Source organism: Anolis sagrei, chromosome 12 (assembly GCF_037176765.1).
Source record: "Anolis sagrei isolate rAnoSag1 chromosome 12, rAnoSag1.mat, whole genome shotgun sequence".
Lineage (NCBI taxonomy): Eukaryota > Metazoa > Chordata > Lepidosauria > Squamata > Dactyloidae > Anolis > Anolis sagrei.
The window spans coordinates 16,881,401-16,898,386 of record NC_090032.1 but is presented as its reverse complement, the minus strand read 5'-3'; the positions used below and the strand labels follow the sequence as shown (position 1 = coordinate 16,898,386).

General features: G+C 44.6%; 1 protein-coding gene across 1 annotated transcript in view; it reads right to left on the bottom strand.

The window, feature by feature from the left end:
• Positions 1–849: 849 nt before the first annotated feature.
• The window catches only part of CCDC88B (coiled-coil domain containing 88B), a 55,497-nt gene continuing 39,360 nt past the window's right edge, over positions 850–16,986 (bottom strand). The window contains exons 16-22 of the mRNA XM_067472675.1: positions 16,839–16,982; positions 14,666–14,852; positions 12,369–12,514; positions 11,056–11,151; positions 8,043–8,188; positions 3,335–3,620; positions 850–1,329 (exon numbers count right to left, since the gene is read on the bottom strand). Coding sequence (XP_067328776.1) covers positions 1,293–1,329; positions 3,335–3,620; positions 8,043–8,188; positions 11,056–11,151; positions 12,369–12,514; positions 14,666–14,852; positions 16,839–16,982 — 1,042 coding nt within the window. The 3' untranslated portion in view covers positions 850–1,292. The remainder of the gene's footprint in view (positions 1,330–3,334; positions 3,621–8,042; positions 8,189–11,055; positions 11,152–12,368; positions 12,515–14,665; positions 14,853–16,838; positions 16,983–16,986) is intronic.

Here is a 16,986-nt window from a genome sequence, read left to right as displayed (position 1 = left end):
TAGCAACAGCAGAGATGGGATTCATTTGCATATGTGAAGCCGATTGGTCATACGCAGATTAGTGTAGGCCCAGGATTTGAAAAGGCTGCTAGGCCAAAATGACAGTTGGGGAGAGCAGAGGGGCGGAGCTAAGGTTCTGAAAGAGGCAATTAGAGTGTGGGAGTTTGAAAATGACAGTTAGGAATCTGTGTGTGAAGAGGAGAGTTGGTTTTTGAGTGCCTGATAGAAATAAGCAGTTATGAAGATGTGTCAAAGACTTCTGATATAGAGAAGCAGTTAGTGAAAGAGAGCTCGAGTTTTAAGGAACATAAAGAAGGATAGTGTTGCCTTAGTTCAGAATATAATTCAGCCAAGAGTGTGTAAAGCAAGTAACATGTTTGTGAATGTGAAACATTGATAGTTCATTCAGAAAAGTTAACCAAGTAAATAATACTGACTGTAAGCCTCAAGATTGCAACAAAACACAAATGTAGCCACAAGCGTTGGAGCCAGAAGTTATAAATAAACTGTGTTACTTGGTTATACACAAGAGTGTTTCATTGCCTGTGATAGAAAGTACAAAGGTTCAACAGCATACAGAAAGTCCCAGCCAATATAAAAGAAGAAACTGAACTAACATAAGGCAGCAAAGTGGTTTTTAAAAGAGGAAATAGTCTCTCTCCCTCGCCACATCTACCCATTAAGAGCACACTGATAAATAATCGGGATCGTCATGTAGGACTGTAGGATCTATATAGCAATATTAAATAACCACTCACAAGCCGTTTTTGCTTTGAAATTGATATATTGCTTCTATCTCTGCAGCAAAGAAAGACACTATTGAATTTTTCCCACCACCGCTTCCTTTTATACACCTTTCCTGCGCATTTCCCCCTCTTCTTAATTTCCTTATTAGAACTTCACACATTCCAATACAAGGTTTCCAGTGCCTTCTGCTGGCTTCAAATTGTCACAGAGAGAGAATTGATTCAGCCAGGATGATTCAGTCAGGATGTCACGGAGGAAATTTGTGATGTCTTCATGCCGTCAGAAATTGACTCCTGACACGTCAAAACGATCATCCTGAACTCCACTTTCATCCCATACATCCTGTAAGTGAGAATAAACACTCATTTGAAGTTTTTCTTTCCCCTTGAAATCATTCCTCCTCAAATGGATGATGGCAGAAGAAGTCCAGGCTTTGTACGTTGGGAACAATGCTTCATAATCAGATCTGGTGCTCAGTGTTTGTTGTTGGAGAGCGAAGAGACGATGCAGTGGGAAGCCCTGAGCAGGAGATCACATCAGAGCTGTCACTGGGGAGCTTTCTCTTCCTCACCAGCAGTAGTCCTAGGAAAACAATAAGAAACTCTCTCTTAGTAGAATTATTTTATCCAATCCAGTTGGCATTCCCAACTAGAGACAATCACTGAATCAGTGGAACCCATTGATTCAGTGGGTTTATTGCATTTATCCCTAGAAGGAGGAGCAGAGCAGAAGCAAAAAAGAAAACACACTATTTAGGGAGGGGAAGAGGAGAGAGAAATAGATCATATATTGCATTTATCCCGTACTTTTCCCCATAAAGATGCACCTACCGTTCTGTTTCAAATTAGGATATTGTTGCTTTGGAAAGGAGATCAAAGGCATGTTTATTTATTTACTAGCTGTACCCACCGCACATTTCTGTGGCCAACCTTCCCTCCCTCTTTCTCTCCTTCGTTCTTTCTCTCCTTCCTTCCCTCCCTCTTTCCTTCCCTTTTTTTCTTTCCCTTCTTCCTTCCTTCTCTACCTGTTTCTTTTCTCGCTTCTTTTGCTCTTTGGTTCCATTCTTCCTTGTCTCTTTCCTTCCTTCCTTCCCTCCCGCTTTCTCTCTTTCGTTCCTTCTCTCACTCCTTCCCTCTCACTTTTTTAATTTCATTCTCTCCCTCCTCTCCTTCCTTCCTTCTCTACCCTCCTTCCTTCTCTCCTTCCATCTTTCTCCCCCTCCTTCTCTCTTCTTCCTTCCTTCTCTACACTTCTTTTTTCCTCTTCCTTCCTTTCCTCATTCTTTCCCTTCTTCTCTCACTCTTTCTCTCCCTCCTTCTCTCCTTCCTTCCTTCTTTACCCTTCTTTCTTTCATTCTCTCCTTCCATCTTTCTCCCCCTCCTTCTCTCTTCTTCCTTCCTTCTCTGCCCTTCTTTTTTCCTCTTCCTTCCTTTCCTCCTTCTTTCCCTTCTTCTCTCCCTCTTTCTCTCCCTCCTTCTCTGCTTCCTTCCTTCTCTACCCTTCTTTCTTTCTTTCCTTCCTTCTCTCCTTCCATCTTTCTCCCCCTCCTTCTCTGTTCTTCCTTGCTTCTCTATCCTTCTTTTTTCCTTCCTTCCTTCCCTCCTTCTTTCCCTTCTTCTCTCCCTCTTTCTCTCCCTCCTTCTCTCCTTCCTTCCTTCTCTACCCTTCTTTCTTTTCTTCCTTCTCTCCTTCCATCTTTCTCCCCCCCTTCTCTCTTCTTCCTTCCTTCTCTACCCTTCTTTTTTTCCTTCCTCCCTTCCCTCCTTTTCCCTTCTTCTCTCCCTCTTTCTCTCCCTTCTTCTCTCCTTCCTTCCTTCCCTACTGTTCTTTCTTTCCTTCCTTCTCTCCATCTTTCTCCCCCTCCTTCTCTCTTCTTCCTTCCTTCTCTACCCTTCTTTTTCCTTCCTTCCTTCCTTCCTTCCTTCCTTCCTTCCTTCCTTCCCTCCTTCTTTCCCTTCTTCTCTCCCTCTTTCTCTCCTTCCTTCCTTCTCTACCCTTCTTTTTTCTTTCCTTCCCTCCTTCTTTCCCTTCTTCTCTCCTTCCTTCCGTCCTTCCATCATTCCTTCCTTCCTTCCTTCCTTCCTTCCTTCCTTCCCTCCCTCCCTCCCTCCCTCCCTCCCTCCCTCCCTCCCTCCTGTGCTGTGCTGTGCTTATATATAATACAATATAATGTAATGTAATGTAATTGTATAGTACAATATAATGATGTATAGTGCTGATATTGTACTGTGCTAATGGTATAATGTATTGTGTGTGTGTGTGTATGTATGTGTGTGTGTATGTGTGAATATATTATATATATATATATATATATATATATATATATATATATATATATAGTTAGCTGCTCTGAGTCCCCTTCGGGGTGAGAAGGGCAGCATATAAATGTCATAAATAAATAAATAAATAAATTCCACGATTCAGAGGCTGGATGGCTATCTATCGGGAGGGCTTTGATTGTGTGCTCTTGTATGGCAGAAGGGGATTGGACTGGATGGTCCTTGGAGGTCTCTTCCAATTCTAGGCTTCTCTGTGAGAACTTCAGGTAGTGAGAACATTGGACCTTGACTCCCCACTAAGTTCTCACCTCTCATCTGTACTCTTCTCATGGCTGGTTGTCGACTCCTCGCTTGGGGCTTCCCACTCCGTAGCAGCCAGGACAGCTTCTTCTCGGGAACCTCCCAACATGCCGAGGCGGTGCTGGCGGAAGCGTTGGCGAGGCGAGTCCATGCTTTCTCCGTCTCCTGGAGAACCCACCACTGGAAGCCGGGAGCTCAGCCGGCGGCGGCGGAAATGCACTTGTTGGGCATCCGAGATGCTGAGGGTGCTGCTGGCTTTGCGCAAAGGGGCCGGCGAACTGGGAGTACTGGAAACTTCGAAGGGCGAGGGTGAAAGAAAACAATTAAACTGGGGGAAAATATTCATATTGGAGCAGAGCTGCATAGGAAGCAGAATCTATCTATCTATCTATCTATCTATCTATCTATCTATGCATCTATGTATGCATCTATGTATGCATCTATGTATGTATGTATGTATGTATGTATGTATCTATCTATCTATCTATGCATCTATGTATGCATCTATGTATGTATGTATGTATCTATCTATCTATCTATCTATCTATCTATGCATCTATGTATGTATGTATGTATGTATCTATCTATCTATCTATCTATCTATCTATGCATCTATGTATGCATCTATGTATGTATGTATGTATGTATGTATCTATCTATCTATCTATCTATCTATCTATCTATGCATCTATGTATGCATCTATGTATGTATGTATGTATGTATCTATCTATCTATCTATCTATCTATCTATGCATCTATGTATGCATCTATGTATGTATGTATGTATGTATCTATCTATCTATCTATGCATCTATGTATGTATGTATGTATCTATCTATCTATCTATCTATCTATGCATCTATGTATGCATCTATGTATGTATGTATGTATGTATCTATCTATCTATCTATCTATCTATCTATCTATGCATCTATGTATGCATCTATGTATGTATGTATGTATGTATGTATCTATCTATCTATCTATGCATCTATGTATGCATCTATGTATGTATGTATCTATCTATCTATCTATCTATCTATCTATGCATCTATGTATGCATCTATGTATGTATGTATGTATGTATCTATCTATCTATCTATCTATCTATGCATCTATGTATGCATCTATGTATGTATGTATGTATGTATCTATCTATCTATCTATCTATCTATGCATCTATGTATGCATCTATGTATGTATGTATGTATGTATGTATGTATCTATCTATCTCTATCTATCTATCTATCTATCTATCTATCTATCTATGCATCTATGTATGCATCTATGTATGTATGTATGTATGTATGTATGTATCTATCTATCTATCTATCTATGCATCTATGTATGCATCTATGTATGTATGTATGTATGTATCTATCTATCTATCTATCTATCTATCTATGCATCTATGTATGCATCTATGTATGTATGTATGTATGTATGTATCTATCTATCTATCTATCTATGCATCTATGTATGCATCTATGTATGTATGTATGTATGTATCTATCTATCTATCTATCTATCTATCTATGCATCTATGTATGCATCTATGTATGTATGTATGTATGTATGTATCTATCTATCTATCTATCTATCTATGCATCTATGTATGCATCTATGTATGTATGTATGTATGTATCTATCTATCTATCTATCTATCTATCTATGCATCTATGTATGCATCTATGTATGTATGTATGTATGTATCTATCTATCTATCTATCTATCTATCTATCAATGCTCTTTGCATAATGAGTGCCTTAAAAACAAAAGAACCAATGAACGAAATCACACCAAATTTGGCAACAAAACGTTTCACAACACAAGGAGTGACCATCACTCAAAAAATTATGATTTTTTTCATTTGGGAGTTGTAGTTGCTATGATTCGTTTGTGGGATTAGCAGAACTCAAAAACCATTGGACGAATTGACACCAAATTTGGACACAAGACACCTAACAACCCAATGTATGTCCTTCACTCAAAAAAATGGCTTTTGTCATTTGGGAGTTGTAGTTGCTGGGATTTATAGTTCACCTACAATCAAAGAGCATTCTGAACCCCACCAACGATGGAATTGATCCAAACTTGGCATGACCAACAGAAAAGACTGGAAGGCTTTGGTGGGCGGTGTCCTTTGGTTTTGGAGTTGTAGTTCACCTACATCCAGAGATCATTGTGGACTCAAACAATGATGGATCTGGACCAAACTCTACACAAATACTCAATATGCCCAAATGTGAATACTGGTGGAGTTTGGGGGAAAACAGCATTTTGACATTTGGGAGTTGTAGTTGTTGGGATGTATAGTTCATATACAATCAAAGAGCATTCTGAACCCCACCAACAATGGAATTGAACCAAACTTGGCACACAGTTCTCCCATGACTAATAGAAAAGACTGGAAGGGTTTGGTGGGCAGTGTCCTTTGGTGTTGGAGTTGTAGTTCACCTACATCCAGGTAGAGCACTGTGGGCTCAAACAATGATGGATCTGGACCAAACTCTACACGAATACTCAATATGCCCAAATGTGAACACTGGTGGAGTCTGGGGAAAATAGATCTTGACATTTGGGAGATGTAGTTGCTGGGATTTATAGTTCACTTATAATCAAAGAGCATTCTGAACTCCACCAGCGATGGATTTGAACCAAACTTGGCTCCTATGACCAATGGAAAACCCTGGAAGGGTTTGATGGGCATTGACCTTGAGTTTGGGAGTTGTAGTTCACCTATATCCAGAGAGCACTGTGGACTCAAGCAATGCTGAATCTGGACCAAATTTGGCATGAATATTCAATATGCCCAAATGTGAACACTGGTGGAGTCTGGGGAAAATAGATCTTGACATTTGGGAGTTGGAGTTGCTGGGATTTACAGTTCATTACAATCAAAGAACATTCTGAACGCCACCAACGATAGAATTGGTTCAAACTTCCCACATGGAATCCCCATGACCATCAGAAAATACTGTGTTTTCTGATGGTCTTTGGCGACCCCTCTGACACCCCCTCACGACCCCCTCAGGGTTGAGAAACACTGCTCTAGAACATGGCCATATAGCCCGAAAGAAACCTACAACAACTCAGTGATTCCGGCCATGGAAGCCTTCGACAATATGTTCAGAATGTTCTTTGATTGTAGGTGAACTAGAAATCCCAGCAACGACAACTCCCAAATGACAAAATCATTTTTTTTTTTACTGAGGGACATACATTGGGTTGTTAGGTGTCTTGTGTTCAAATTTGTGGCAATTCCCCCAGTGGTTTTGAGTTCTGTTAATCCCACAAACGAACATTACATTTTTATTTGTATAGATTGGAATGTTGATGTTTTATGAAAGCCTGATGTCGAATTGTGCCAATCTGTAACCCGCCTTGAATCGCCGTATGGCTGAGAAAGGCGGGCTATAAACATCATAAATCTATCTATCTATCTATGTAATAAAAGTCAGTGTTTGTATGTGGAGGGAGGACGGGAGAGAGGTGTATGTGGCAGCGTTCTGATTGGCTGCCACTGTGGTGCAATTTGCATATGGACTCTGATTGGCCAGCTTCAAAATTCCAAGATTCTGAGGTGACAAAAGAGGAGAGGAAAAGGCCTGAGGCTGTGTCAGAAAATTACCAATACAGACCAAACTTGGCACACAGAGCCCGCAAGACCCACTCTACATCCAACTCAACATTCTGGTGAGGTTTGGGGGAGAACAGACTTGCAGTACTTTAACACACTTTCTGAGACCATTGAGACCCTCATCCAATGACTGATCAAGACCAAACTTGGTACACAGAGCCCCCATGAGCCACTCTACAACCCAGTGCTGTTTGGAGGACAGATGATGGAGGATGGGACTTGCAGTACCTTCACTCACTTCCTGAAACCACAGCAACACTCATCCAAATACCAATAAAGACCAAACTTGGCACCCAGCGCCCCCATGACACCCTCTACATCCTGGTGCACTTTCGAGGAGGATAGACCATGGATGATGGGACTTCAGGTATCTCCACTCACTTCCCAAGACTGCTGCAACCCTCATCTAATGACGATCAAGACCAAACTTGGCACACAGAGCCCCCATGAGCCACTCTACATCCCAGTGCTGTTTGGAGGAGGACAGACGATGGATGATGGGACTTGCAGTACCTTCACTCACTTCCTGAAACCACAGCGACACTCATCCAAATACCAATAAAGACCAAACTTGGCACAGAGAGCCCTAATGGCCAACTCAACATTCTGGTGAGGTTTGGGGGAGAACAGACTATGGATGATGGGACTTGCAGTACTTTAACACACTTTCTGAGACCATTGAGACCCTCATCCAATGACTGATCAAGACCAAACTTGGCATACAGAGTCCCCATAACCCACTCTCCATCCTGGTGCAGTTTGATGGGACTCGCAGTACCTTCACTAACTTCCTGAGACCACTGCGAACCATATAAATAACTGATAAAGACCAACCTTGATACACAATTCCTTTCTCAAAGAACCCGGGCAGCGCCGGGTCCCCGAGTTAGTAATAAATAAAACATATGGGAGAACTTCCTGACAGTAAGAGCTGTTCAAGAGTGGAACTCAGTTCATCAGAGACTGGTGGAGGCTTTTAAACAGAGGCTATATGCCAGAAAGGGGTTCGACTGTATGGCCCCTGGGGTCCCCTTCCCAACTCTAGGATTCTAGGCGTCTCCATACAAGGACTCACCTCTCCCATCAACCTCTGGGCCCTCTTGCCCTGCCAGGCTTTCATTGCTGCCGGCCCCCTCCGCCATGGGGCGCAGCTGATCGCGGGGAGTATCCCGGCGAGGCTTCATCAGCTTCCTTATTTTCTCTGCAATCCAGCTACTTTTCCTAAGAGGGTAAAGAGGGATGGGTTGAAGAATCAACAGTAAAGGGAGCCCTTGTTGTTCCCACCTCATATGATCCGCTCCAGTCCATTGGGGTCACCACGAGCATTCAGGGGAGTCCATTCCCCCAGGAGAAGAGAGTTACTGCACTGGAAGGAAGGAGGGGAAGGAAAGGGAGAAGGAAGGATGGAAGGAAGGAAGGAAGATAAGAGGGAAGAAAGGAAATACAAAGGGGAAGGTAGGATGGAAGGGAAGAAGGAAGGAAAAAGAGAATGAAGGAAAGGATAAAGGAAAGAGCATGAAGGAAAAACAAAAGGGAAGGAAGGAGAAAGGGAGAGATGGAAGGAAGAAGGAAGGACAAAAGGGTGGAAGGGAGGGATGGAAGGAAAGAGAAGGAAGGGAGGAAAGAGGGAAGAAAGGAAAGACAAAGGGGAAAGAAGGAAGGATGGATGGAAGGGAAGGAGGAAGGAAGAAGAGAAGGGAGGGAAGGATAATGAAAGAGTATGAAGGAAAGACAAAAGGGAAGGAAGGAAGGAGAAAGGGAGAGATGGAGGAAAGAAGGAAGGACGAAAGGGTGGAAGGGAAGGAAGGAAAGGAAGGAAAGAGGGAAGGGAGGGAGGGAGGATGGAAGGAAAGAGAGAAGGAAGGAAAGAGAGAGGGAAGAAAGGAAAGATAAAGGGGAAGGAAGAAAGGATAGAAGGGAAGGAGGAACGAAAGAGAGGAAGAAGGAAGGGAGGGAAGGATAAAGGAAAGCGCATGAAGGAAAGACAAAAGGGAAGGAAGGAGAAAGTGAGAGATGGAGGAAAGAAGGAAGAACGAAAGGGTGGAAGGGAAGGAAGGGAAGGAAGAAAAGAGGGGAGGGAGGATGGAAGGAAAGAGAGAAGGAAGGGAGGGAAGAGGGAAGAAAGGAAAGACAAAGGGGAAGGAAGGATAGAAGGAAAGGAGGAAGGAAAAAGAGAAGGAAGGAAGGGAAGGAAGGATAAAGGAAAGAGCATGAAAGAAAGATAAAAGGGAAGGAAGGAGAAAGGGAGAGATGGAGAAAAAAGGAAGGATGAAAAGGTGGGAGGGAAGGATGGAAGGAAGAAAGGGAAGGAGGAAGGAAAGAGAGAAGGAGGAAAGGATGAAAGGGTGGAAGGGAGGAAGGAAAAAGAAGAAAGGATTGAAGGAAGAGAGAGAAGGGTAAAGGAAAGAGAGAAGGAAGGAAAGAAAAGGGAAGGAAGAAAGTAGAAAGTGGTAGAGAGAGGAAAGAGGGATGGATGAAAAGGTGGAAGGGAAGGAGGAAGGTAAAACATAAGGAAGGAAGGAAGGAAGGAAGGAAGGGAGGAAGGATGGAAGAAAGAGAAGGATAATGGAAAGAGGGAAGGAGAGAAAAGGGAAGGATGGAAAGAAGGAAGGAGAAAGGGAGAGAGGAAAGAGGGAAGGAAGGGTGGAAGGAAGGAAGGAAGGAAGGGAAGGAAAAAGGAAAGAGAGAAGGAAGGAAAGACAAAAGAGAAGGAAGGAAGTAGAAAGGGAGGAAAGAGGGAAGGAAGGGAGGATGAAATGGTGAAAGGGAAGGAGAAGGAGGGAAGGAGGAAGGAAAGAGAGAAGGAAGGAAAGACAAAAAGGAAGGAAGGAAGTAGAAAGTGGGAGAGAGGGAGGAAAGAGGAAAGGATGAAAGGGTGGAAGGAGGGAGGTAAAACAGAAGGATAAAGGAAAGAGGGAAGGAAAGAGAAGGGAAGGATGGAAAGAAGGAAAGAGAAAGGGGGAGAGGAAAGAGAGAAGGAAGGAATGAAAAGGGAAGGAAGAAAGTAGAAAGTGGGAGAGAGAGAGAGGAAAGAGGGAAGGATGAAAGGGTGGAAGGGAAGGAGGAAGGTAAAACAGAAGGAAGGAAGGAAAGGATGGAAGAAAGAGAAGAATAAAGGAAAGAGGGAAGGAGAGAAAAGGGAAGGATGGAAAGAAGGAAGGGGAAAGGGAGAGAGGAAAGAGGGAAGGAAGGGTGGAAGGGTGGAAGGAAGGGAAGGAAAAAGGAAAGAGAGAAGGAAGGAAAGACAAAAGAGAAGGAAGGAAGTAGAAAGGGAGGAAAGAGGGAAGGAAGGGAGGATGAAATGGTGAAAGGGAAGGAGGAAGGAAAGAGAGAAGGAAGGAAAGACAAAAGGGAAGGAAGGAAGTAGAAAGTGGGAGACAGGGAGGAAAGAGGGATGAAAGGGTGGAAGGGAAGGAGGGAGGTAAAACAGAAGGATAAAAGAAAGAGGGAAGGAAAGAGAAGGGAAGGATTGAAAGAAGGAAGGAGAAGGAGAGAGGAAAGAGGGAAGGAAGGACAAAAGGGTGGAAGGAAGGAAGGAAGGAAGGAAGGAAGGAAGGAAGGAAGGAAGGAAAGAAGGGAAGGAAAAGGAAAGAGAGAAAGAAGGAAAGACAAAAGGGAAGGAAGGATGTAGAAAGGGAGGAAAGAGGGAAGGAAGGATGAAATGGTGGAAGGGAAGGAGAAAGAGGGAAGGAGGAAGGAAAGAGAGAAGGAAGGAAGAATCGGATGGTGAAAGAGAGGAGCCCCAGAGGAAAGAGCTCTGGGGCTCCTCTCATACCTGACCTAGAGAATATGTAGCCCCGAAGCAACTTTTCCAAAGCCTCAATAGATAAAGAGAGCTGAGAAAGAGGAGAGAAGCATGGCATCCCAAAAACGTCCTCCTTCCCATCACTTTGTATTTGGTAGTTGCCAAGAAAGAGATGCCAAGAAGGGACCCTGCATGTAAGACGTGGCTTTGGCCACTGAAATACGGTTTGTGGATGTTAAGCACGGTGCCTTTTGAAGGGCCATATTGTCACACGAAAAGATCTCTTCAACCCCTTGTTGGGAGAGACTAGAATGGATGAGAGTCTATCCTGCGTGGGACTTACTTGCCGCGAGGAAGCGCCGGGTCCAGCACTCGGTACTGGTCCATGATCTTCTCCACCAGTTTCTGTTTTTCCCGACGTAATTCGCCCAGTTTGTCCCTTTGAGGAGGAAAAGGGGAATCAAATTTAACATTTTATTTATTTATTTATTATTTACAGTATTTATATTCCTCCCTTCTCAGGGCGGATTACAATGTACATATACATGGCAAACATTAAATGCCACGGACACGCAACATATAGACACAGAGGCATTTTAACATTCCAGCTTTTCTTGAGGGTATTCTGGCCACCAGGGGAGCTGTCGCTTCACCGATAATTTGTGACACCGACGAAGTACTTCCTCATTCTTTGCATGCTTGCTGGAGATTTTCATGGCCTCGTAAATTAGTTAAATTTGTCTCCCAGCATAAGCGGTACCTAAATTTCCTACTTGACAGATGTAACTGTCTTTCAGGCTGCAAAGGTCGACAGCAAGCTACACAAAATTGGTCGGAAGCTCACTCCGACCTGGGCTGGCTTCAAACTCATGACCTTTCGGTCAGTAGTGATCTTAATGCAGCTGGCTCTTGTATTTGATTATTATTATTATTATTATTATTATTATTATTATTATTATTATTATTATATACACAACAAGATTATTACACAGCAAACAAGATCACTATGCTGGCTCTTGTATTCGATTATTATTATTATTATTATTATTATTATTATTATTATTATTATATACACAACAAGATTATTACACAACAAACAAGATCACTATGCTGGCTTTTGTATTCAATCATTATTAATATGGTTAGGTGTATTGTCGAAGGCTTTCATGGCCGGAATCACTGGGTTGTTGTAGGTTTTTTCGGGCTATATGGCCATGGTCTAGAGGCATTCTCTCCTGACATTTCGCCTGCATCTATGGCAAGCATCCTCAGAGGTAGTGAGGTCTGTTGGAAGTAGGAAAAATGGGTTTATATATCTGTGGAATGACCAGGGTGGGACAAAGGACTCTTGTCTGCTGGAGCTAGGTGTGAATGTTTCAACTGAGCACCTTGATTAGCATTTAATGGCTTGGAAGTGCCTGGGAGAATCTTTTGTTGAGAGGTGATTTGACAACAGAGAGTAAACAATCAGGTACATCTCATCACCTCTCAGCAAAAGATTCCCCCAGGCACTTCCAAGCCATCAAATGCTAATCAAGGTGCTCAGTTGAAACATTCACACCTAGCTCCAGCAGTTCTGAACACAGAACAGACCACAGCTCTAACTTAAACAGAAAAAGAAAAAGAGAAGTAGTGTAGCTTTGTGCTTTCACTCACAGATACTGGCGCTGCTCCTCCTGGAAGTGCTCCTTGCTCTCCATGCTGTGCTCCAGCAGGCGCCGGTTCTCCCTGCTCAGGGCTTGGATCTCCTGGAGAAGGTGACGGTTCTCCTCCTCCTGGTTCCCCTTCAACTGCGCCAGGAGCTATCCGACAGGAAGAGGAAAGGGCATTCCATCAAGGCGTGCAGCAGGCAAAATACGCTTGGATCCAGTGCCACAACCCTTTGTGTTTAGTGCAACCTATATATCAATATGGTAGGACCTTACTTACTTATTTAGACGATCCCTCGTTGTCTGAGTAGGATAGACTTCCAAGATCAGTGTTCTGGTTGGTCCGTAGGTGACTGTGGAGCCCTATTCTTGATCTGCATCTTCTCCCACAGTGGTTTCCAGGTGGAAGGCGGTCTCAGTCTAGGTTGGCTTAACGCACCTTCCTCTTGGCACATTTCTCTCTTTCGCCCTCCATTCGTGCCTCTTCCAATTCTGCAGCACTGCTGGTCACAGCTGACCTCCACCTGGAGCGCTCAAGAGCCAGGGCTTCCCAGTTCTCAGTGTCTATGCCAGTGTTTTTAAGGTTGGCTTTGAGACCGTCTTAGAATCATAGAATCATAGAATTGGAAGAGACCTCATAGGCCATTCAAGAGAGATATTGCCAAGCTGGAATGTGTCCAGAGGAGGGCGACTCAAATGATCAAGGGTCTGGAAAACAAGCCCCATGAGGAGCGGTTTAAGGAGCTGGGCATGTTTAGCCTGAAGAAGAGAAGGCTGAGAGGAGGTATGATAGCCATGTATAAATATGTGAGAGGAAGCCACAGGGAGGAGGGAGCAAGCTTGTTTTCTGCTTCCCTGGAGACCAGGACGCGAAACAATGGCTTCAAACTACAAGAAAGGAGATTCCATCTGAACATGAGGAAGAACTTCCTGACTGGTTGGACTGGATAGAATCATAGAATCAAAGATTTGGAAGAGACCTCATGGGCCATCCAGTCCAACCCCATTCTGCCAAGAAGCAGGAATATTGCATTCAAATCACCCCTGACAAATGGCCATCCAGCCTCTGCTTAAAAGCTTCCAAAGAAGGAGCCTCCACCACACTCCGGGGCAGAGAGTTCCACTGCTGAACGGCTCTCACAGTCAGGAAGTTCTTCCTCATGTTCAGATGGAATCTCCTCTCTTGTAGTTTGAAGCCATTGTTCCTTTGCGTCCTACTCTCCAGGGAAGCAGAAAACAAGCTTGCTCCCTCCTCCCTGTGGCTTCCTCTCACATATTTATACATGGCTATCATATCTCCTCTCAGCCTTCTCTTCTTCAGGCTAAACATGCCCAGTTCCCTAAGCCGCTCCTCATAGGGCTTGTTCTCCAGACCCTTGATCATTTGAGTCGCCCTCCTCTGGACACATTCCAGCTTGTCAACATCTCTCTTCAATTGTGGTCATGAAATCTCTTTTCCTGTCCTCCAACATTCTGTTTTCCATTCTTGAGTTGGGAGTACAGCAACTGCAACGTTTGTCCGCTTGTCTTCCCAAGAGATGTACAGGATTTTCCAGAGGCAGCGCTGATGGAATCGTTCCAGGAGTTGCATGTGACGTCTGTAGACTGTCCACGTCTTGCAAGCGTATAGCAGGGTTGGGAGGACAATAGCTTTATAAACAAGCACCTTGGTATCCCAACGGATGTCCTGGTTCTCTCTGCTTCATTCGGAACTCTCTGCTTCATTCGGAAAAATGCTGTACTCGCAGAGCTCAGGCGGTGTTGAATTTCAGTGTCAGTGTTGACATCTGTAGACAGTCCACATCTTGCAAGCATATAGCAGGGTTGGGAGGACAATAGCTTTATAAATAAGCACCTTGGTCTCCCTACGGATATCCCGGTCCTCAAACACTCTCTGCTTCATTCGGAAGCATGTTGCACTCGCAAACCTCAGGCAGTGTTGTATTTCAGTGTCGATGTTGACATCTGTAGACAGTCCACGTCTCACAGGCATATAGCAGGGTTGGGAGGAGAATAGCTTTATAAACAAACACCTTGGTCTCCCTACGGATGTCCCGGTTCTCAAATACTCTCTGCTTCATTCAGAAAAAAGTTGTCCTTCACCCTTCTCCAGAGAGCCCTGAACCCACCTGACATTGCTAACCTAAACTTGGCACACACCCCCTCCTGACGGATGGCCATCTGTCGGGTGGGCTTTGATGGTGTCTTCTCTTCCTGGTGGAAAGGTGTTGGACTTGGTGGCCGTTAGGGCCTCTCCCTACTCTTCTATGATTCTAGGAGCCATATGTGCCTGACTATACGTACCTCGCATTGGGTGCTCAGGCGGCCCAGTGCCGTGTCCAGCTGCTGGTTCTGCTCCTTGAGGGCTGCACTTTCGGCCTCTAGCCTGGCGTGATCCAGCTGCAGGCCGGTGACTCTGTTCCGCATCCCTCGAAGCTCCTCCTGGAGCTCATCCCATCCCCGTTCCTTCTGGGCCAGCGTCTGTTTCACCCTGGAAAGAGGGCCAGAAATGTTCAGGGTGTCAAAACCACTCTTTGCTTGAATATATACTACTACTACTAATAATAATAATATTTATTTATTTATTTATCGTGTCATCAGCAACCAGATATTTGTATTACATTTTTAACAAAAACAAACAAATAGACAAAACACTGAATTTGCAAGCTTGGTAGTTGATTAGATGTCCTTTGACCAGTATCTGGCCCCTTGGAGTGCCTCTGGTGTTGCCGCAAGAAGGTCCTCCATTGTGAGTGTAGCAGGGCTCAGGTTGCATTGCAGCAGGTGGTTAGTGGTTTGCTCTTCTCCACACTCGCATGTCGAGGATTCCACTTTGTGGCCCCATTTCTTGAGGTTGGCTCTGCATCTCGTGGTGCCAGAGCACAGTCTGTTCAGCGCCTTCCAAGTTGCCCATTTTTCTGTGTGCCCAGGGGGAGTCTGTCATTTGGTATCAGCCAAATGGGTTTGAGCCTGCCACTTTTGGACTCTCGCTTGCTGGGGTGTTCCAGCGAGTGTCTCTGTAGATCTTAGGAAACTATTTCTTGATTTAAGTCGTTGATGTGCTGGATGATACCCAAACAAGGGATGAGCTGGAGATGTCACTGCCTTGGTCCTTTCACTATTGGCTGCTACTTCCCGGCGGATGTCAGGTGGTACAATACCAACTAGACAGTGTAGTTTCTCCAGTGGTGTAAGGCGTAGACACCCCGTGATAATGCGGCATGTCTCATTAAGAGCCACATCCACTGTTTTAGCGTGGTGAGATGTGTTCCACACTGGGCATGCGTACTCAGTAGCAGAGTAGCATAGCGCAAGGGCAGATGTCTTCACTGTGTCTGGTTGTGATCCCCAGGTTGTGCCAGTCAGCTTTTGTATGATATTGTTTCTAGCGCCCACTTTTTGTTTGATGTTCAGGCAGTGCTTCTTGTAGGTCAGAGCACGGTCCAAAGTGACTCCCAGGTATTTGGGTGCGCTGCAATGCTCCAGTGGGATTCCTTCCCAGGTCATCCTCAGAGCTCGGGATGCTTGTCTGTTCTTAAGGTGAAAGGCACATGTCTGTGTTTTAGATGGATTAGGGATCAGCTGGTTTTCCCTGTAATAGGCGGTAAGGGCACCTAAAGCTTCGGAGAGCTTCTGTTCTACCATCTCAAAGCTCCCTGCTTGGGCGGTGATGGCACGATCATCAGCATAGATGAAACTCTCTGTCCCTTCTGCCAGTGGCTGGTCATTTGTGTAGATGTTGAACATGGATGGAGCAAGCACGCTCCCCTGAGGCAGGCCATTCTTCTGTTTCCGCCATCTGCTTCTCTGGCCCTGGAACTCAACAAAGAAGCTCCTGTTGTGTAGCAGGTTTCCTATGAGGCGGGTGAGGTGGTCGTCCTTTGTGATATTATACATTCTTCTCAGGAGGAGGCAGTGGTTCACAGTATCATAGGCTGCTGACATGTCTTTAAAGACATCTCCTGTGATCTGCTGCCTTTCAAAACCATCTTCTATGTGCTGAGTCAGGTTCAGCACTTGCAATGTGCAGCTTTTGCCTTTCCTGAAGCCAGCTTGCTGTGGAAACAGACAGGGGTTTATTTTTCCATAATTCTGAAGAGATTTACAGAGAAGACAATGATGCTGGGGAAAAAGGAAGGAAAAAGGAAGAGGGGCCAACCAAGGGCAAGATGGATGGATGGCATCCTTGAAGCGACTGGATTGACCTTGAAGGAGCTGGGGGTGGTGATGGCCGACAGGGAGCTCTGGCATGGGCTGGTCCATGAAGTCAGTCAGAAACGACTGAACGAATGAACAACAACAATTTATCTACTGATAGCTCTAAGCTGTTTTTGAACTGCTTAGGTAAACAGTGAGCTCGGCTGACACACTGGGGCTTCGAACTGACAACCTTTCGATTGGTAGATCTTATAATTGCTGGTGATTTACCAGTTGTGCTAAAGCCCGGCCCAATACCCATCATGACCACTCCCCTTACCAGTCATGCTCCTCTTTCAGGTTGTTGTGCTGCTCCTCCAGTTCTCGCTGGTGTCGCACTGCCTCCTCCAATTGCACCTTCTGTCCCCGTAGTGCCTCTTCTCGATGTTCGAGATTAGCCTTCTGCCCTAAAAGCTGGCTATGCCTGC